The sequence below is a fragment of the Filicampus tigris genome, chromosome 18 (genome assembly GCF_054856515.1).
Source record: "Filicampus tigris isolate MCC_2025a chromosome 18, RoL_Ftig_1.0, whole genome shotgun sequence".
Taxonomy (NCBI): Eukaryota; Metazoa; Chordata; class Actinopteri; order Syngnathiformes; family Syngnathidae; genus Filicampus; species Filicampus tigris.
Genome location: NC_141234.1, coordinates 6,048,301 through 6,070,170, shown reverse-complemented (window position 1 = coordinate 6,070,170; position 21,870 = coordinate 6,048,301). Strand labels below are relative to the sequence as shown.

General features: G+C 43.8%; 2 protein-coding genes across 3 annotated transcripts; both read left to right on the top strand.

Annotated features, from left to right (window-relative positions):
- The first annotated feature begins 793 nt into the window (after window positions 1–793).
- srd5a1 (steroid-5-alpha-reductase, alpha polypeptide 1 (3-oxo-5 alpha-steroid delta 4-dehydrogenase alpha 1)) lies at window positions 794–3,821 on the top strand. Its single transcript, XM_086015460.1, has 5 exons — window positions 794–1,216; window positions 1,621–1,787; window positions 2,100–2,201; window positions 2,524–2,674; window positions 2,753–3,821. Exons 1-5 carry the CDS (start codon window positions 906–908, stop codon window positions 2,817–2,819), a joined length of 798 nt encoding a protein of 265 aa, XP_085871586.1. The 5' UTR covers window positions 794–905; the 3' UTR covers window positions 2,820–3,821.
- Window positions 3,822–6,482: 2,661 nt separating this feature from the next.
- tent4a (terminal nucleotidyltransferase 4A) lies at window positions 6,483–21,616 on the top strand. 2 transcript variants are annotated; one of them, XM_086014945.1, is made up of 13 exons: window positions 6,483–7,456; window positions 10,192–10,315; window positions 10,956–11,002; window positions 11,106–11,226; window positions 11,799–11,906; window positions 14,053–14,181; window positions 14,262–14,469; window positions 14,567–14,693; window positions 14,774–14,877; window positions 15,177–15,364; window positions 16,641–16,799; window positions 16,887–16,940; window positions 19,075–21,616. In XM_086014945.1, exons 1-13 carry the CDS (start codon window positions 6,720–6,722, stop codon window positions 19,231–19,233), a joined length of 2,265 nt encoding a protein of 754 aa, XP_085871071.1. In that variant the 5' UTR covers window positions 6,483–6,719; the 3' UTR covers window positions 19,234–21,616. The 2 variants fall into 2 exon arrangements, with proteins under 2 accessions (XP_085871071.1, XP_085871070.1); XM_086014944.1 differs by having other exon boundaries at window positions 16,887–17,060.
- Window positions 21,617–21,870: the final 254 nt, after the last annotated feature.

The window sequence follows — 21,870 nt, the reverse complement described above, 5'->3', positions numbered from 1 at the left end:
AGAAAAATAGACTAATAAACTACTGACGAATACCGGACTAAAATAAAGGGGCTTCCAACTATGCTTAGTCCGTCTGTTTTATTTTTCCCCCCATCTATCGGTAGCAAAACGGGCGTCCGTCAGTGACTCATAGACGGATTGGTCCGTCACATAGGCGGAGCGCCCAGCTCTATTAATTATTGTGGCATACTGGTAATTGAACGAAAAATACACAGCCTTTTTTATTATACTGTAATCCGTTTGGTTGTTTGTGCCGGGTGCCATGACTTAAAGTGCCACCAGATGTCAGTGTTTTTCCATACGGAAGCAGGCTTTGAGTGAGCTTTCCAAGGCGACACTAACTACCGCTATGAGCACGCGAAATTGTATAAGAGCGCACCCTAGTATTGCTAAAACTTGCCGAATACACAGTTTAAGTATATTTTTCTATTTTCTCTACTGTATTTTGTCCCCAGCGGCTACCATATGTTTTTCAATGACAGAAGCTGATATGCACATGCGCAGTTGAGGGTGGTTTAGTGTTGCATCTGCCAATCGCAAAGGCATATTAACAAATAATACAGTCTCTGGTTTGTCCGACACACAGCCGCGTGTTTGCATGGTAGTGAACGCTAGAGTAATTGCTCATAATCTTTTTATGATATTGCTGCAGTGTAGGACGTTACGTCACATTAGGGTTAAGTAATTCAGCGCGTTAAATGAGTCCATGTAACACCGCATGATTTGATTGGCTGCCGAATTGGAAACCATATGTGTTCATCGATGCGATTGGTTAACTCCACAGCGGCAGCCCTGCCCTAGTGTGAAGTAAATGCATTGTATTTTAAGTATAGCTCCGCGTACATCAACAACATAGACTTGTTTGTTTTTCAACTTTTCTATCCCCCACACCACACACCACCACAATGGATAACCTTCTTTCGGCGTTATTTTCTTCTCCGGAGGAAGAGAATTACGTTTTGGATTGCATGGCTTACTTTATGATTTTGATGGCAGCGTGCACATTTGTCTGCCTACTGTTCCTGAACGCAGCGTACGGACGGTACAGTTCGAGCAAATATGGATTCCCGGTAAATGCCAAGCTGGCCTGGTTTGTCCAGGAGCTGCCCGCGTTCCTGCTGCCCGTGTGTCTGTTAGTGTGGGCATCTTCGTCGAAGAGCTCCCTGCTCGCCAATCAGTTGCTCATTGCCATGTATTTGTGTCACTATACTCAGAGGTAGGTGGACTTTCGGGATTCCCACTTATGTTTGGATACTTGAACACACCGTCGTGCTCCTCAATTTTGACAACTTCTTCAACCCCCCAAAACATTCGCAATTTGAACATTTGTGAAGTCACTTGATTGTGGCTTTTTAGAAGGCGTGTCTATAAAAATATTCATTTGGTGCCATCTAGTGGCATTTTAAGACCAAATGTTTATGTTGAGGTGAGTGGAGGAGCTTTATTTGGGCCATCAGAAAATTAAGTATGCTAGTACAGATGGGTGAAAAAAATCCATAAATTACTACTACAAGAGTGATATTCCACCACTGCACATACTACAGTACAGCACCATATGTAAGCGTTGAGTGTGTTACTTTGACACTAATTGTATTTTGATCACATTTTTTTCTGTTCCAGATCACTTATTTATCCATTTTTAATCCGAGGAGGTAAACCGACACCTTTCCGCCCCTTTTTCCTGGCTGTTGTTTTCTGCATGTACAATGGCTTCATGCAGATCAGATATCTGAGCCAGTATGCAGAATACCCTGCGGACTGGGTGACGAGTCCATGCTTCATTGCAGGTAATTATGTGCAACGTTTACGTTTGAGGGGAGAATTGAAATGTGCTTTAATAATATAAGAGCTGCACACTTCTGATAAGTTATGATTAGTAATGTCAGAGGGGTATTCATTTAACTATGCATGTTATTGTGGTTGCAGTTTGTTATTATGCAATTACTGTATATATTGTCACCAATAAATATGTAACATTTACTTTGTAAAATGTGCACTCAAGTATTTCGCTGACATGTAAAACGACATTCTGTGATTGGCTACTCTAAGGTTTAGTATCAGTCCAGTGTTTTTGTTAAAGCAGCTCTCGGTTGTTGCAGGTTCTGTGCTTTGGCTGCTTGGCTGGCTAATAAATTTGCACTCTGACCACATCCTGAGGAATCTGAGAAGCCCTGGAGAGACCGGATATAAGATCCCCAGAGGTAAAATGCTTTTGGCACGCGACGACTGGCATGCGTCTGTTACTTTGAAATCCTCTTTATTATTAAAAGAGATATTGTAGGCATTTCTTCCCCCCACAATTTAAAAAAAAACATCCCCATGTGTCTTGATAACATGTCTGTGACATTCTTTTGTCAAAAGAATTAAAGAACACTTTAAAACACCTTACATATTCTCTTGCTGAAATCGGCCTGTTTCTAGGGGCTGACTCCAAAATAATTCCCCTTTAACATGTATGTACTGTAGTGCATTTCATTGTATCGCGTTTACTTTACGCTCATTTGTGTGTTGTGCCCCCCACAGGTGGAATGTTCGAATATGTATCCGCAGCCAACTATTTTGGGGAGATAACCGAGTGGGCGGGCTTCGCTTTGGCAGGCCAATCTGTTCACAGCATGGCCTTCGCCATCTTCACCGCAGTGGTCCTTAGCAGCAGAGCTTTTGCCCACCACAAGTAAGAACACAAACACACTCGGTCGATGCCTTGCTTCCAGGCATTATTAATAGAACATCTCCTGTTTGCTCTTTCCAGATGGTACCTTTCTAAATTTGAGGACTACCCCAAAACAAGGAAGGCATTGATCCCTTTTTTGGTGTAGAATATTCTCAAATGCAGTGAACAAAAGCACTTTTAACAGGTTTAACATGCCTTGAAACTCATTTCAGGTATATATTCTGTCTGCTTCTCTGGGGACAAGGACTTTTACTGGTGTTTGGTTGTTTTTTTTTTTGTTTTTGTTTTTTTTAGTATCCTGCATTTGTTCCTCTCAGTGTGGCACATTACAACCACCTTCGGTACGACTGTTGAAGGCTCTTTTTACTTCAAAACTCTGCCTTTTAGGCTCAAACAGCTCGCCATCGCTATTTTACAGCCACTCGACTGGAAGCAAGAGTAAAACCCTTTTATTCATCTCAAGACGTTTTTTTTTTTTTTTTTTCCACCTGACTTCATCTACATATGAGCGTAAAAAAGTCTAAATGAAACTTAAGCGCACCTCTGGCCTGTAACCGTAACAGGCCCGTCCGCTCTTGGTTCCTGTGCTACAAACGAAGCCCGAACGGGAGGGGACGCTCTCAATAACTCCGCCGCACTTGAAATGAACGGCGTCGAGGTCGACACAGGCAATTGTGGATATTTTATGAGAGGCTGCTGCTAAGTAAAGGGGAAAGTGAAGCGTGCCCATAAATGACAATAAATAGTGTCGGATTACAAGAGGACGGTGGGGACTAATACAGGAGAAAAGCACAGCTGGAGTTGCATTCTTAATTTCTATGAAAACGTACAAGTGACCTTTAAGGCGGCGGCAGGACTGAGTGAAGTGTAAACTGAAGCTTGAGCTTCCACAGTGTGCCTGCAGCAAGTGCCATCTGTAAATTTTTCCCTGTAAATGTTCACTCAGGTCAAAAAAGGACAAATGCTTTTAGCCACCATCTTAAGCAATAGCAAACACACCCACACATTTTTTTAACTGATTTTATGAAACTTTGGCAATTGTCATTATGTGTGTACCACGCTTTAGCCAAATTCATGTTATTAGGATTCTTTTAAATTTTTTATTCAATGTATTTGAAATAAATGTGCTTTATCATTTGGACACATGGACAGAGTTGGTGAGTGTTTTAAACAGAAAGCAGTGTGAAATATCCTGAATTAGGCCATTTCTTTTTGTCACTCACTGTATTACATGACCAGTATTACACCTGATAAGTCTTCAGGCACAAAGGGAGAGATTTACTGTGGAAGTTATGTGCTTTGACGCCAAATGCAGTATTCATACTTCTCTACACACTGCATCGCCTACGAAGGGAGCATATTAGTTCATTTAACATGCATGGCAGAAAGAGGGGCGGGAAGTAAAATGCTCCATTTCCTGGCTACACGTTTTATTATTTGTTGAGCTTCTGTTGCAGTTGCTTAATGAGGTTTTGACTGGGAAAAATCCAAAGACATGCATCTTTTATAGTCCTCCTGTTATTGATTTTGTTTCAGTTATAAATGAAAGTAATTATTTTTGCTAGTAGTTTAGGATTTGTCCATCCATCCAACCATTTTCTATCAATTTCCCAGCTGACAATGACAATAAATCTGAAATCTCCTTTTAATAAATCTTTAATATAAATTGAAGAAATTTGATGCCCATGAGATAGTCTAGTACTCAGACGCAGACATGAATGTTTTGGGCATATGGGAAGGAAGCCTGGTGTACTTGGAGAAAACCGAAATAAACAAAAATTAAATTGCACAAAAAGGCCAAAGCCATGATTCAAATCTGAATCTCAGAACTGTGAGGCAGACAGACTACCCACTATTCCACCCTGCTGCCAAACATTTTGCAACCGTGGAAAAAGTACATCTGCTTTACAGTTGTGAGGTTCTGGGTTCAAATCTCAGCTCCAGCCTTCCTGTCCCTGTGCTTGTGTGACATTTCTCCGAGTACTCCGGCTTCCTTAAACATTACAAATACATTGTTATATAGGCGCTAATGGCTAACCTGAGATAACTAAATGTGTTTGTCAATAGTCTCTACCGCTAATTAACATTCAATAAATAACCTTCACGCAATTATTGCAACTGTAGCATTGTTTTATTAAAATTGTCTTAAATGCAGTTTGTGGAACATGTTTGCCCTCCTTAACGTTCACGCCGTATCCCGTAGACTCGCGACAAACCGCGTGAATCCATCACCGCCATCCACTTGTACAGTACAGATCTGCCTGTTCTTCAAGATGCTCTCCTGTGTTGCGTAACTCGCGTCTGTCAGATGCGGTCTGGCCCCTTACCGTTGTGGGTAATCCCATAAGCGATGACAGTGAGGCGAAGCAGCCTTTGCAAACCACATGCAGCAGAAGACTCGTAACATGCCGCTGTTGATACCCGTGCACGCTGCAGTGTGAGATTAAGATCAAGATAGGAGAAAGTGAGCTTCTATTTGCTCAGTGGGAGGGAGCAGCTGTGTGCATGCCTGCATGGGTGTGTTAGGAGAGAGCCACATATCCTATCTGACACATAGTTTGCTCCGGGGTCTTTTTTTTTTTTTTTTTGCCTTGACTCCGTCACATGCTACACGTGAGCAGCCGGGGTCGGGGGTAGGCATTATGCAAGAGACTTCCTCCTCCACTCCCCCTTTATGGTGTACATTATACTCACTTTCCCAGAAAGTGCTGCTTTATGCCTCGCCTCCATCATACATTTCAAGCGTAAAACGTGCAGGCTGGGAGATGGCTGGCTGTTACTGGGGGCTTGCCATGCGTGACAACACCTGCTGTGCATGGACGTGTTTGAATGGAGCTACCTAGAAATCTGATTATTCCAGTATTTCAGTTTATATCCACTGGGCGGCCTGCAGTGTACGTGAGCAGCATTTTAAGAGTTTGGGATTATGACCCACATAAGTATTTCATATTCCATCATCCTTTGTGCGTATTGGGTTATGAGTTATGTTCTGCTGGAGATTTGCCAGATTCTGCAGGGTTTTTTTTTCTTTCCTACTGTTATACATTTGGAGCCTTCTTCTTCTAGTAGCAAAAGTGTAGCAGATTCTATATGATTTCAAATTGTCAAGACTGCATGCATAAAGATTAAAAAAAGACTACTATATAATTATAAAGCTGTGTAATTGAATTATTAATTCTGATCAAATTATATGTATCGTATGTGTATATAGTATATACAAATACTGTATAACAATACTAAGTATTTTTAATAATTTTAAAAAATTGTTTGATTTGTTTTAATTCAATTCAAATGACGATTTCAATCAATCAATGCTAAAGTAAAGCTATTTTTTTCTACTTGTGCAAATTTAGTACCTGTATATTATTACAGGGATTAAATACTGTACACTACATTTACCATATTTAATAAATACATGTGATAGTATATACAGTATAATGTAAATGTAGATAATTACTACACTACACTATATATATATATATATATATATATATATATATATATATATATGTACATGTATATATATATATGTGCATATATATATTACAATTTATAATAATGAAATAAAGATAACACATTTGAAAATTTGTTTTTTATATGGTATGTGTTGATATAGTGTTCCTAAAATGAAGCCAATTTTTTTTACGAGTAGTGTAAATATAATTTAATAAAACGTTTTTATTTATGTTTACTGTATTTTTTTAATATTAAAATATGGGTGCAGTACCCCAGTTGGCCTCGTGTGGGCTTCCAAAGGAGTGGGCGCAGTGGTCGTTGAATAAGGATCCCCCTAGTGCGCATGCGCGAGGATTTGAAGAGACTACGCCATATTGAATCCCAATAGAAATCAGATAGCGTTTTCCCCCTATCTAGCGGTGTAGCGGGGACTTACTTTACCCATGCTCCTAACTCGGGTTCACGCGTAATTTTCGTGCTCCCCGAGACGGCGTTGGGACATCTCTCGTGTCGGTGGCTCGGTGCGCGGCATCACGACGGGTTCGCTGGTGTTCACAAGGGAGGGGGGGTCAACGGAGAACCAAGTTGAATGGATCCGAGGGTAGCTTGGATTCAGCCCGAACAGAAAGGACCGGCGAACGCCTTATGGATGCACGTCTGGGAAACGTCTCAGGGAGTACGGACGCTCTCCGCTCAGCACGTCCACAACCAGTGTGTCAATTACGCCGCGCTGGACGTGTTGAAAAATGCCGTGGTGTCGAGCAAGAGCCTGGGCAGCGGCGGCGGAGGCAGCGGCCATCACAGCATCATGAACGGCAGCGGCGGCTCGGCTTGTGTTAACGACGCCGCGATATCCTCCCTGGGCATGGCGCTCTCCAACTTTTTCACCCCGGTTTCCGACGCGAGCGAATGCAAGGCAGTGTCCCCGAAGTCTGGGCCTTCGTCTTTGGAATCCCGCACGGCGAACAGTCCCCACTCCGGCTGCCCGCTGGAGAGAACCACGACTCGGAATAAAAACGTCGGCCTGCTTTTTACGCTGGGTGACAGCACGGACAACAACCGGTACCACCAACAGCTCCTCCATCACAACCGTCACATGTTCAATTTGCAGCAGTTGTGCTCTCAAAGTCACCAGGTGGCCCCTTCCTTACCTGGGAACCACTCTCCCCCTCACCACCGTCATCACCATCATCCCGGCCGCAGGAAAAGTGACAATAAGGCCAGCACTTACGGGGTCAATTACTTGCTTTCTAATTGCACTAATGGCAACGACGCGAGCACTTGGACGCCCTGGAAGACGAGAAAGTACAACCCGGGGGTTCTCGGGTAAGTTAAACACTGTTTGGGGGCTTTACTATCCGAACTTGGCCAGGTATATTGCTTGTCTAGTTTTAATAGGCCCGTACGCAGCGAAACTGGCGTAGGCGTTTTGCTGAATAGCATCGGTGGCTTACACTTAGTTGCGTAACGTTGACATGTCGAGTTTAAAAGTTCACACACACACCTTTAAACAAACATTTCTGATTTCTCGACATATTATTTTCACGTCTTGCTTGAATCACATGTGCAAGTCACGAGTAGCTAGTTTCAGTGTGGAGCTACAGTCTAGTTTTTGTCATTCCAATGGAAAAAATAAACTCCTCTAGTAAGACCAAAAATATTCTGTCTTTTTAAACATTCAGTGTAAGTGCATGAATGCATCAAGATCCACAATACCACTTATTTTTATTTTGCTACAGAGTATAACTTTTTTTTATATACTCACAGATACCAAGTAGGTCTACTGTCACGCATTAGTGATGAATGTGTTTTATTTTTACCAAATATTGTTGAAAAACAAGGGTTTATTGAACATGGCCTACATTTCACTAAAATATAATCATTTTTAGAGTAACAACTTGTCATTATTGACCTTCTAACATCCAACCGCATGTCTTTCAAACATCCCTGCCACACATTTCATAAATCTGGCCTGTAACCCAAGGCACTTGAGTTATGTGGTTTCTCAGTCTGAACATGAGTTAAAAGGCGCATAGAGATTAGAGATGAAGAACAAATAAGGGATGAAGAAAAATTGAGACTATTGGATACAGAAACATGATGTCACGTAACATCTGTGTGTTAACTACAATTACAAGTTAAGCAAAAAGCAATCCAAGACTGCTTCTTCAGAATACTACAAGTTAGAAAATGAAACTGTGACAGGACAACGTTATTTAACCATCACATACTTCTATTTACATATTTACAAAGTCCCACTGTGTGAGCAGAGCACAGTGTCGCCCGTGTTTACTATAAAAAAAAAAATCTCATCTTAGTCACAACTTTTCCCATCCCTTTAGCACTTTTTTTATACTGACTTGCGGATGAATTCTCGCTAAGAAACCGACAGCATTGTTTCCCAAATGACAAGAGAGGAGCCCAGTGGAAGGCAATCAATCACAAAATCACGCTGAACCTTGCCAAAGACTTGGTGCCCATTTATACATTGCAAAAGTGGTGATTTATGGACATGTTGTAAACTTTTGATCAGAGGTATGTGCTTTGACGCCACAAAGGGTTAGCCTAGGTTGCCTTGCCTCATCTGTACAACTCTACATGAGATTCTATTTTAAGGTCATATTGTTGAGCCATACTGTATACGCGAGGGTAGCTTTTCTTAATTGTGCCTTTGTTTTGTCTTAGGTTGCCTTCAGGGGCACATTTGGTGTTAGTTTTTGCACTGTCTGTAATTTCATTGTTCCCTGGTGCAACAGGAAGATATTTGATGCGCGGTTCAACAACACCTATGCTCCTCTGTGCGACGACTGGTGTTTACGCATGAGTGTCTGTCTCGCTAGCTGGCAGAATGTTTTCACCAAGGCGTGGGCACATGGGCCGACTGAATGCCCTGCAGGGCTTTAGTAATTGATTGTGACAGTCCCCCTGTTCGGTATTTCACACTGACACCATGGCATGCATTCTTAGGGGGAAAAAATGAGCGGCCACAGGGGTGGAACAGAGTCCCACTGTTCCTCGGCATTTGACTGCTAACGAAGAAATCTTCTCGTTGTGCTGCGCCACCTCCAAAGGCGACCGCAATTTATTGCGCCATGCCGCTCGACATTCAGAACAAATCAGCTGTCACACAGGCATATTGAAATCAAATTCTTCATGAAGATTATCGCTATCATTACTCAAAGAAAACAATCACAGAAAAGGGAAAAAAAACACACTAGACTACAATGAATCCTTTGATGCGTATTTTTCCCTGAAAATGTTGGTGGGTTTTGGAGGCTCCACCGTACAAACATTCTGACGTTGGACAAGCGTAGTTTTGCCTTACTTGCGGTTACGTTGGAAATGTTCCTGATTCACCTCACATGCCTGCTGCAGTTAATGCAGATCAGATGGCATTACAACAGTTTGAAATTCTGACATCATGCCGAAAGACATAAATATTCCGGCTTTAGGTCTGCCTCAAAAATCACGTTGCTTTCCGGCCAAAGTTTTTAAAACTTGGTCGTTTTGTTTGCAAAGGTTTGGCAGGGAACCATACTTTTTGAATGCAGATTGGCGAGTTGGTGAGTGTACGCCTGATGTTTTTAAGTCAAGGGCTGCACATGTGCAAATGTTATGATGGTTCTGTTTTGGAAAAAATGCAAATGTATAATATTAATAATAAATGTAACAATATCACCATTGTGTTGGGAGTTAACCCAGTCACATAGAATATATATTGAGGGGGGGGGGGGGGAAACACCAGATAAGATTGACATTGTTGTGGTAAATTTAATTTTGCAAACTCACAATTTCAATTCATGTTTTGACTTCTTTAGCTCCCGTCTAGATAGAACCAAATAATATGTCACAGACAAAAAAATATTACCGTAGTGCCGTAACCTGTTAGTCAGTTTAGTGTCGGATTTTCTGGGGCGCCGCTACCAAGTAATGGTACAAAGCCACAAAAAGGCAGAAACGGTGCAGCTGAAATATCACCAGATGATTATTAGAAGTCAAAGTTGTGTGTGAGCACAAACAGTAAACTGAATGCATTTTTTTAAATTTTTTTTTTTGCTCAGACTCCACGAGGAGGTGATGGACTTCTACAACTTCATGTCCCCGCGGCCCGAGGAGGCCGCTATGAGGAAGGATGTGGTGAGCCGGATCGAGAGGATCATCAAGGAGCTGTGGCCCACTGCAGATGTAAGTTACAGTTCTCAATAGAGTTTTTGTTCAAAGGCAATCCAAACAAGTCGCACTATTTCGTTCTGACATGCATGCGCCGTCAGGCAAAGCGCCTTATCAGTCATCAGTTGATTTGTACCCTCGTCATCAATCGTGCTCTGTCTTTGTGCCGTTACCGTCTCGTCGTATTTCCCAGACGCCGAAAGGAAGGCCTTCCACTCAGCCTCCCCTTTGGAGAGCTGGTTCTCGCAGCCCTGAAATGCAGCCATTTCTCTTCTCGCCATTGTTTGCTTGGTTTGGCAGCGCTCTCCGCTTGGCACAGTCGGCCCGCTCCGAAGTGGAACCCGGAAATGCATTGTCCCGCAGTGTGTGGACATTTCAATTGGATATTATGGACTGTAAATCATCGCCGCGTACGGGGCTGTTATGCAATAGCGACGCTACTATGACAATGTTGAATGTTTTTTTTTTTTGTTTGTTTTTTTGTTAAGGCAGCCGATTTTGGCCAGTGATCCCTCAAAACAAAACGTGTTTTTTTCTGTGCATGATAGATTAATGGGTCCACTTACATAGCCTGTCTATCAACAGGGAACAGCAGTACTAGGAACACATGATTAATGTGTAGCCTTAATTTCTTTTCATGTTTCTGCATTTGTAGGTCCAAATATTTGGCAGCTTCAGCACAGGACTGTACCTTCCAACAAGGCAAGAGAGACTTGCACATGAATCTATCAATGAGGCATTGTAAACCGTGTGTGTTTTTCCATGCGTTGTTTTGACTTGGAATGTGACTCCCCCCCCACCTTAGCGACATTGACTTGGTGGTGTTTGGAAAGTGGGAGCGCCCCCCGCTGCAAGAGTTGGAGCAGGCTCTTCGCAAGCACAACGTTGCCGAGCCGTTCTCCATCAAAGTGCTGGACAAAGCTACTGTGAGTATTCTGCCGTGCCGGGCTTCACGTTTTTAAGCAAAGCCGCCAGATGAGGCCGCCGATACGATGTACTCAAATGATTTGATGCTCTTTTCAAACATTTTCACGTCGCAGAAGCACAATGTGCCGCTTTAATGAGAAACGTCGCAGGGAAGTGGAAAACGCGCTGCCAAATCACAACTTGGCACCGCTTTTTATGCGCCTGGAAAACCCTTTTTTTAGACTTCAAGTGGTCAGCCAGAAATCTAAAGCTTTGGCTCCATCACTCCTTTATCTCTTTGAGAGGAGGAGTGGAGAAGAGGCGCACTTAAACGAGCAGACTCAATTAGTGTCCCCCCATCTGTTTGCGCGAGGGCGGGCCTGCTCACAGGTAATTTTGTGAGAATAGCTGACGAGAGGAGTTGTTGTCAAGAGAGGACTGTCGCAGACTCCTCTAAGAAGGAAGCGCTGACCCCTCACCCAGCACCGAAGCGTCAACTGCATTGACCCACACGCACACTTTGAATGGCTTGTTAAAGTACTGTTCTTGATGGATTGCGATCTCTCATTTTGCCACTCCCGTCGCCTTTCAGGTGCCAATCATCAAGCTTACAGACCAGGAGACTCAGGTGAAAGTTGACATCAGCTTCAACGTGGAGACTGGCGTCAAGGCGGCGAGCCTCATTAAAGATTATGTTCAGGTGAGATGCGGTCACATTGTGTTATCATACAGGTCAACTTTCAAAGTGGAACGCAATCCTTTTCTTGCCCCTGGTTGACGATCGAGTCGGTCTAAATTGGAAATAAATTTCCCGGTGGTAAATGTAAAGTGAAATAAGTTGATCAAGATTCAGTGCAACCAACCTGTGCTATGTTCCTGAGAGGTTTTGTGTTTTTCAACACTGTTTGATAAAATTGCAAGATGTAACGGTGCTATCAAGTATTTGTACTCTGCGTCAACGAGTATGGAGGTACTCTGTCTGAAAAAAGTGCTCTTGCTGCATACTTGCTATTCATGTTAGCATCTGCTTTGGAGAAATGATATGGTACAATGCTCCTATTGTCCTGAACATCCAGACCCTTTCCTTGCATTTTGCAGTAAATTCCATTTCCCCTTCCATGGTCAAAGTCATTCTTTAATTCATTGCCACCCACTCATGGCATCACAAAAAAACACAAGTCACTGCGTTAAAGTAAGGTGAAGTCTCATGAGATTTGCTGGCAAACAGTTTGAACTCCCAAGTTGACATTTGAGGCCTATTTTTCCAGAAAATTGGGTTGAAATCCAAATTGCACCACTTTACGGGAATTTGACTCTGGACGTTCCACTGCACCAAAAACTAAATGCCAGTTAGAAGCAAGCCATGCAGATGAAGAATGGAAGAGAGCGGCAAAGGGGCTCAAGCAGACGTATTTAAATCAAACCAAGCTGCCAGTGGAGTCACATAATTACTGTTTTAGAACGGCATCTAAATATAGAAGTTTGGAAATTCCCCTCTGTGAATTGTGGCCGGCCAGCATTTCAAAGCGTTACACTTGCCTCGCTTTGCCTCATCCTGGAAGCAGCGCCAGATTGTGCGCATGAGGGCAGGTTTGCTGCTTAATGTACTCCCGGGTGTCTCGCCACCTGAGGCTGGATGTCCGCCCGTTTTAGTCATGCAACACAACCCAGGAATTCCAGGTGCTGATCTTCCAGCAAGATGTCAGCCTTTGGCTTTTGTTGGTTTGTTGATGTTGCACCGCCGTTCTGCCGGGATTGCGTGTCGCGGCTTGAAAGCCCGCCGCTGACAGACGCACTCAATCAAACCCCTGCGAGCGTCGACGGTGTTAATGTGCGAGGGGGTGAGGCTCTGCTGCAGTCTTAGGCGCTGTCTACACGTAGCCGGGGTTTTTCAAAACGCCGGATATAAGCCTGCGATTAGCCCTATCATCCACACGTCCCCGGAGTTTTTTCAGTGAAAACGTAAGTGGAGATTTGCGGATATATCCGGATATCTGGATATATGTTAAAAAAAAAACCCGACTACCTGTAGACAAGGCCTTATTTTCGGGCGCGTATAGGGGGGAGGCAGCTTCCAGTCTTGTTCTCACCTCTTTCAAGTGTCTCTGAAAAGTCAGCCAAGACGCTCGCAGGCTTTTGCAACCTTCTCGATTGGAAAATGAACATGAATATTTGTCATTCCTGTCTACAGGCCTGCTGGGCTTTTTACATATTGGCCCCAAATATTCATGATATAAGTTTCAGTGATTATTTAATACTTAGCGTCTTAATCTCGTTTTAAGACCTTTTTGAAGATTTCTGCGTAATTAGTTTTTTGCAAATAAGAAAATGTGCGAATGTGTTGATTTCATCATATTATCTATGAAATTTCTACTGGCCCAGTCGAGCCAGCGTTTGTAAGGTGCGTAGTGGCCCGAGAAAGCCCAGGGCCATCGGACCACCATTAATGTCGGACCCTGGAACCACTGGCGGAGCGAGGATTTTTTTTTTCCTTGGGAGGACCAAGGCTATCTCAAGGGGTACGAACAACAAAAACATGTTTTTTTACAAATCCAGAAAATTATTCAGAAAACACTGATAAAAATGATTGTGTTCCCAACAAGGGGAGGGGGTAGAAATGTGGGGAAAAAAATCCCGGAAAAAATCATAAAAAAAACCCCCAAAAGTCAATTATCTGGTCTGGCATCTGGGTGGTCCAAGCATTTTCGGGGGGTCCGGTGCCCCTGTCGCCGCCCTATAGCAGTGCCTGGATCAGTAACGTGATAGCGTATACGATCATTCCCTTCAAATAATTCTCCAAAGTGAAAATCTGAACAGATTCCATGTATTTCCTCGTCCGCTTTCAGAAGTACCCGGTGCTGCCTTACCTGATCTTTCTGCTGAAGCAGTTCCTGCTGCAGAGAGATCTGAATGAAGTCTTCACAGGCGGAATAAGCTCTTACTGCCTCATCCTCATGGTCATCAGCTTCTTGCAGGTACTCGCACGCTTGTTTCCAGAAAAGAGAAATATGATTTGGCGCTGTAAATGGCAATAACAATGCGCATCTTTGCTCAGCTTCATCCTCGCATCGATGCCAGGAACCCCAGGGAGAACTTGGGCGTTCTGCTGATCGAGTTTTTTGAGCTGTACGGTCGCCATTTTAACTACTTGAAAACAGGGATTCGCATCAAAAACGGAGGTGCATACATTGCCAAAGACGACATGGCCATGACCAACGGTTACAGGCCGTCCATGCTTTGCATCGAAGATCCCTTGCTTCCAGGTATGCGCATCTCCGAGCATCAGAACAATGAGACTCAAGGGACTAAAACCTCTGCAAACACAACATTGCATTGTAATTCCAATTTGCCGCCACGCAGGCAACGACGTGGGCAGGGGCTCGTACGGCGCCATGCACGTCAGACAGGTGTTCGACTACGCCTACACTGTCCTCAGCCACGCCGTGTCGCCGCTCGCCCGATCGTATCCCAACAAAGACTCCGAAAGGTTGGATGCCTCAGCACGCGCGCCAGAGTTGTTGTGATTAATAAAACCGGGACTCCACCAAAACGCTTCTCTCTTTGTAGCACCTTAGGAAGAATAATCAGGTTGACCCAGGAAGTGATCCGCTACAGGGAGTGGATCATCAAAAAGTGGGGTGGCAGGGATCTGGCTCGAGCGGATAACAGAGGTATAATTCTTCAGATCTGCCTTTTGTACCGTTTGCGGCTCAGTGAAACCTTGTTTATCACGGGTAGAGAGAGAGAGACAATGTAAAAGAAAAAAAAAAAGCATGTTTTAGTACTTTTTTTTAAAACGTATCAAACGATGAAAGTCTGTTAGCTTAATGCTAACGTTAATGCGAAATACCATAGACGGTAAAGCAGAATTTGTGTAGATGTTACGGTGAGGCGTGAACGATGAGCCATGCTATAGCGGGGGGTTCACGCTACTCACATTCCAGCATGAACTTTTATTCTGCAACTCTAGTGCCAACTCCCAAGGAGCCGGCGTCTGACCAGGAGCCCGGCTGTGTGCTTGACAGTCGTGTGGGGTCGGAGGAGCAGCAGAGGGACTCGGTGTCCCCCCAGAGCGCTGACTCGCCAATGTCCATCTCCAGTCCCCAGCAGCACTCATCCGCCTCCTCCTCGGTGTCCTCGCTCTCTGGATCAGACAATGTGAGTAATGTGATCATTTAGAGCACCTAAGGCGCTTGGCATTTGTGCTGCTGGTAGGCAGAAGCCTTCAAGGTAAGGTGGGGTTGAACAGCAGGGGTACAGTTGTTGGAAAAGCAACAGGCCCTCTGTTGTCAACAGGCTTTTGTTTTGTTCTTCCTCCCACCCCTCCGCACCTTTGATGTCGTTCTCCAGTTTACGACAATACGAGTCCTTGACTTCACTCGTTCTCACCTCTGCCTTATCACCAGCTCTGACTGCCCACTTCCTTTAATTCAAAAGGTCCTTCGAGCACCAGTCCTGACTGGAATGATGACGTCCTCACACAGAATTTGATATATCCAAGGGTGCGCTCCGTAAGGTCATCAATTGTCCACACTTGTGCTCACGAGAAGCCTTTGAACCACAGAAACGTACCGAGGTGTTAACGCTTTGAGATTGTGCTTTGAGAATCCAAGAGGGGGCAGGGGTGTAGCGCGGTATGCATCTTTGGTGTTTGCATACAACAAGGCCAATGTTTTATTTTCTCTTGTAGCGCAGTGGACATAAGCCTGCAGTGATTAAAATCCCCAATGAGGATGCTAAAAGCCTCTGGGTGGAGGCTCCGTAGCCTGGCAACAGCTGTGTGATTTGTATCACACGCCGTTGCCTCTTTAGCAGATGGTGGAGTGTACACAGTTATGTCGGAAGAGAATTCCCCCGCAGATAAAATTCCCACAGCTACACTAACAGTTCAGTGTCCAGTGTGCAGACGTTCTTTGTAATGTGGCCCAGATTGCGCCACCTCTCTTTCCCAAAAATTGCAATCCTCCCTTCATCTCACTCAGAAACAAATCTCGATCCCGAAGCCAGCCACGTTATCAGCACGCTGAGCTGCTCCGTTTTATTTGCAAACGACTTCACCGTTTCCCATGACGATAGCCGGAACGGAAACTTGGATTTCTTCCTCTTCGACGACGCTTTCACACCGGCCTCGCATTCCTGTTGCTACGTTCCCCTATTCCGGATTTCCGTAGGAATCCCCGCTGGTGCTTCACACTCGCGCCAGAGGTGGCGAGAGCCAACAGCTGGTCGCGCGTGTATCAGAGCATCTGCGTGGCGAATGCGTGCACAAATACCAGAACTACTGGAAGAAAGTTGTAAACATTTCTTCAGCGGTCATGCGAAAACTTAGGAGAACAACAACAACACTTTTTGTCTGTTTAATGGCAACTGCCTCACTGTGCACCAATGGAAAATCTTTCGACCACTTGACCTAATTTTTCTGCCCGTTCATCAGGACTCGGATTCAGCGCCGCCCTGTCCCGTGCCTCCGCCCCCTCTGCCGCCCTACGCCTCATTCCCACCGCTGGGCCTCGCTTTTCCACCCGGATTCAGCATGGGCACCGCCAAACCAGGAATGGCGGGACACCATCTGCTCTTGCCCCCTGGCTCACAGGTACCCATGCAGCGATAACGTGAGAAATGGCATTTGTTGGATTGTACAAGGCAGCATGTCATTTTGAATCTTCTTCTCCTTCGCCAGGCTCGCGCCTCACTCCCCGGGCGTCTCACAATGCACTCCATACCTGGCAGACAGGTGTGTATCGACACCGGTCTCCCCGCCTTCTTCCACATGCCCCCCCCAGCCCATGCCCATGCCCCCACCCCTTCCAGTCCCCAGCCTCCGCCCAGCCCCCACTCCAGCCACGCACACAAGGTAGGCTCTGGACACACAACCATTCTCATTCTTTCTGCCCCATTTTATGTGTTTAATTGCGCAATGTGTTCGTTTTAGGTTATTATGCAGGGTTTTTCCTGCATGTAAAATTTGGAGGAGGCAACCTCCATTTAATTTCGGCCCACCTCGTACTCTAGAAGCTCTGACATCATGAAAACTTATCCGACCAGTATTGCACTACTCGGTTTATTTTTATTTGCAGTTGCATTATTATGCTAAACCATTGACGGAGATTTTTTTCTCCCTACTCCTAACATGTCAGGCGATTTTGTAGTTTTTCAACCTGCTAAGTACTCTTTCTTTTGTAACTAGCACTTTGTAGAAAAAAAAAAGTATTTTAAACAAACGTTACACGAGCGATATGTTTTTGACGATTTAGGTTTCATAAAATAAGTATTTTTCATGGTTAGTAGCAAATACTGAAAATCTGCGCTTAATTGACCCCGCTGTAAAAATGTTTGTAGTTGTCATCAGATGCCACAAGGTAGTGACGTCGAAATGAATTATTGGCACCAAGTTGCCAACAGAAGGCACCAAAGCAATACCAAAAATAGGCGAGTAATACAGAAGAGAATAAGATGGATTCTTCAGCAAATAATAGAGAGAGGTTCGGGAAAAAAAATTGCGTATGCCGAATCGCAAATATGCAGGGGGTACACTGTAAATAAGTCACAGAAATCGTGTTTGTTTGGGCCAGTTTGCAATGCGGGACTTCAGAATGGATGCCACTGATCTCAATTTGAGACTGGAAAAACCCCGGTAAATGCCACCACTAATCTATTATTGATCTCCTCAGTTTACAACAAGCTGCCACCTGGCCAGCATTGTGTCAACATAACATCCGTCTCCATCTGGACTCATTTCTCACACTGCAGTGTTGCTGCGATGTGACTTTTACGTGGTTTATCTTTGCGTTTCAGCATTTCCTCTGCGTGTTTGAAGCTGCGCACATTTAATACCAGCCCACAAGGGACTGAAATGAATGATTACTGAGGCTCTTGAGCACAAACGTTTATCTCAGTGTGCCATTCTCGTGGTTCTGCTGCTTATTTCTTAACATGTCATTCACAACTTGAAACTGCGTAATTTAGCTGAGATAGCGCCAAGATTTGACGACTACTCTTTAAACTGTGACGTTAATTTCCAAGATGCATGTTTACTGTTTTTTTTTTGTGGGTTTTTTTTTGTGGTTTTTTTTTTGGGGCGTGCTTGCTTCACTCTCTAATTGAAAACCTTTGAAGAAAGGAAGAAAATGAAGCAAGTGATAGGTCACTTCCTGCTTTTTTAAGAGTGGGGCTAGGTCCAGTTGACCTTTTGTTTCTCGTTAGAGCAAGTTAGCTGCGGCTTGTTGGTACCAAACGCTACTTCTGCTCTGGTCAGACTGTTAAACAAGTGAGCAGTGCATTTTTTAATATATTTTTTTTCCCGTGGTCAGTTCGCAACAGCCCCAAACATTTTGAGGTTACAGAGGTTTACATTATGAACATTCCTGTAATATTAATTGCATTCATTTATGTTTTTTTCTGATTTGGTTTAATTTATCTCATTAAATAGTTGAATAGTGGGTTTATTGTAAATAATTTAGCAAATTATTCAAATGAATAATCCTAGGCAAACATTTACATTTGTAGGCATTTATGAATATTTCTATTTCTAAACAAATTTTTATAATTAAAATTGAAATTTTTGTACTGGATGATGACAGAATAAACAATGTACTACTACTACTACTACTACTACTAAAAAGCCCCCCAAAAAACTATTGTACAGTACATACTGTACAATATTAAATACCGGTAATTTCATATTGCTCAGTACGTATTGTACAAAATTTAATAATTTTCCTTTATTTCTTTAAATAATTGGTCCACTTATTTTATTGTCAATATTTTTTTTTTAAAAAACATCCTCGTTTGGGTGGGCATTCAGTCTTGCGTTGTCACATGAACGTTCTGACTGGATGATGGTCTCCACCCCACCCTGTCCTCCTCAGAACGCCGTCAAGTTCAACATGAAGGGCTTGCACAACCCGCCGCTCATCACCAACCCGGTGGCGGCCACCCGCGGACACACTCACACGCACGCACAGTACCACCGGAACACTTGGCGGCGCCGGAAGAGGGACAGCCTACCGGTCAGCCCCAGCAGATAGAGAGCGGTCGTCGTCGTCCCCCCCCAACCCCCCACCCCCACCCCTCACGGAGACCAGCAGTTTTCACTCGACCGGAGCGGTCGCGACATTGAGCAGCCTGCAGCTCTGCTTCCGCTTCAACGTGACCTTTTGTTCACCGCCTTGTAGCGTTTCAGTATTACGTTGCGGTCAGTATTTTTGCTCCCTTCGGTTCCGGCGCTTTCCAGAGCTCGTCTTGATTGCGTTTTGATGAGAGCAGCCGTCGGCTCTTTTTTTTTTTTTTCTCAGTTTTGTGCAATATTTTCTTTTCTTTTTGGAACCTATATCCTTATTTAATTTAGTGTGTACATGTCAAAGGCATTTTTTATACAGTTGATTTTATTTTTGTAGAGATTTTACATTCTGTTTACAGAACCTTTTGGGTATTTCTGGTGAGAAGGAGCCCAGGTCAAAGACCCCTCCTCTTATCTTGGTAAGCCTCACATTTTCCCCTCCTAGACAAATGCGAGCCTGTCGCTCCCAGAGGAAGTTCTGTCCCTCATCCTGGAGGCAAGTGGCACGAAAATTACACCCTGCGATCATATCTCGGTGAGAGGATGTAATTGTGTTCTGGCCAAGGTTGTCTATCGTCTTTTTGTGGACTCTGTTGCTGCCATATTTCTTCCGTCACTGCCTTTTTCCCCTTCTTCACTGTTTTGTTCCAAGATGGGGATTGTGAAAATTGGTTAGAAAAATGGAGACCGACTTGTGAGAGTGACTGTGGGTGCACGAAGCTGTAAATCAGTGCCCAGACTAGCACTGGAAGGTGCTCAGTGGTAAGGGGCTTCCCATTTGTGGTCCGGGACAACAAAAATGCCTCCTAATGCGAGGACCCGAGTTAAAGGGAATTATATTTTGATTCCATTCAGGAATCTTGTGTATATATGATCGCCAGGTACTTCCGCTAATTGTTTGCAATGCCTTTCTTTGTGTTTACTCGGTCTGTGTGCGTGCGCGCGCTCACAGAGAGGACGGCGCAAAGGCTGTGACTCGCCATCAACACTACTAACGCACGGCCGTGTTATTTCTATGCAAAGTGGGTTATTCCAGTTTTTGCGTCTTGTGCATTCGAGAGTTGCTGTTTTTCTGACAGATAGCGCTCAGTTGAACTGGACAGGACTTAATTTATATTCTTGTGTACGTGGGTGAGTGTCTGTTTGTGTGCGTTTGAACCACAACCCCCATCCTCTAAAATTAGTATAAAACTCCCGAGATGTCTCAAAAGTCTAGTTTTGTACACCTATCCGCCAAATGTTAGGAGAAGGGGGATTTTATCATCCATGTTTGGGGTCTGAGTTTGTGCGTTCGTGTGTGACCTAGTTAAGTGCGTGTGGAACGCACGGTTCGGTTTTGGAGTCAAAACCAGATTCACCCAGAGAGCGACTTGCCCTCTGCCCGTGCAGCATCAGACAAGCTTTTAACGTTACATTGATGATGTTCAATGCTGTTAGACTATTTTAACTTGTTTCTTTTTTCTTTCTTTCATCCACGGAAGAAAACGCCAGGCAACTCTGACCCGCCGCTCGCAACTGCCCACCCGGCATCAATTTGACCCCCCCAGATGAACGGTTAGCAAAGGTAGACCCATGAGCTGATCAGCAACACTCACATGTAAAAATGATCCCACCCAAATTTGAATTATGGACTCTACTGCCAACTTTTAAAAAAATATTTTATGATTACATTGGAATGGCAGAGTTTTTCCTCAATAAAGGCCCCTCTATAAAGTTTTCAAAGCCATGTCTGCTTTTATGATGACACAACAATGCAATGGCATTTTCGATATTTGAAAGGGAAAACAAATCAGATAACCGATAAATTTGGACAATTATTATAAATATACATTGAATAAAATAATTTTTTTGATGGCTTAACCACCCTTTAATGTTTCATGAGAAAGTAGGATTAGATCTGTGTTTAATCGGCAATCCAGCCAATTATTATTATTTCCAAAAGGCCTAATATCGGCTCGTATAATCAGTTGGTCCCTGGAAATAAGCGATGGGCAGTTTTTTGGAGCGGGTCAGAGTTGCCAAATATCTTCATGCAGTATCCTATCTCGTGGAAACATGTTCACTCCTTGCTTCAATTTTAGAGTTCTGAAGTGAAGCAACGAGAGGTTCTGCCCTTACAATGTACACGGAGGTGCGATGTTAGCTCCCTCCTGCTCTCCATATTTTGAGGGGATTTAAGTGTGGCTGTTCTTTGGAGAAGGGTGCCCCTCCCCGCCCCCCTTTATTTTCAACCTGGCTGATTGTTGCGAGCCAGAAACCACTCGGCCAGCTTTTGTTTCGGGGCTGTTTTTCTGGAGGTTTTTATGTATGTTTTTCTATTTTAGTTTTTTAAATAAACGTTTTAAAATTGCCATTCATTGTCTACTTTTCGTTATAATAATGATGATGATGATGATGATGATGATGTAGTTCTTAGCACGTGCACACAGATCAGCTTTCCGAATTCCAAGGTTCGCCACTCGGGGGTAAGTCTTTCTTGTGAATATCATTTTACTTTATCACTGCAGTAGTCAAATAAAAATGATCCGTTTACAGGTTTGTTTTGAGATTGCAGAAAACGACACTCTGCAAGGATCAGCATAAAAAGTGAATGATTTATGTAAGT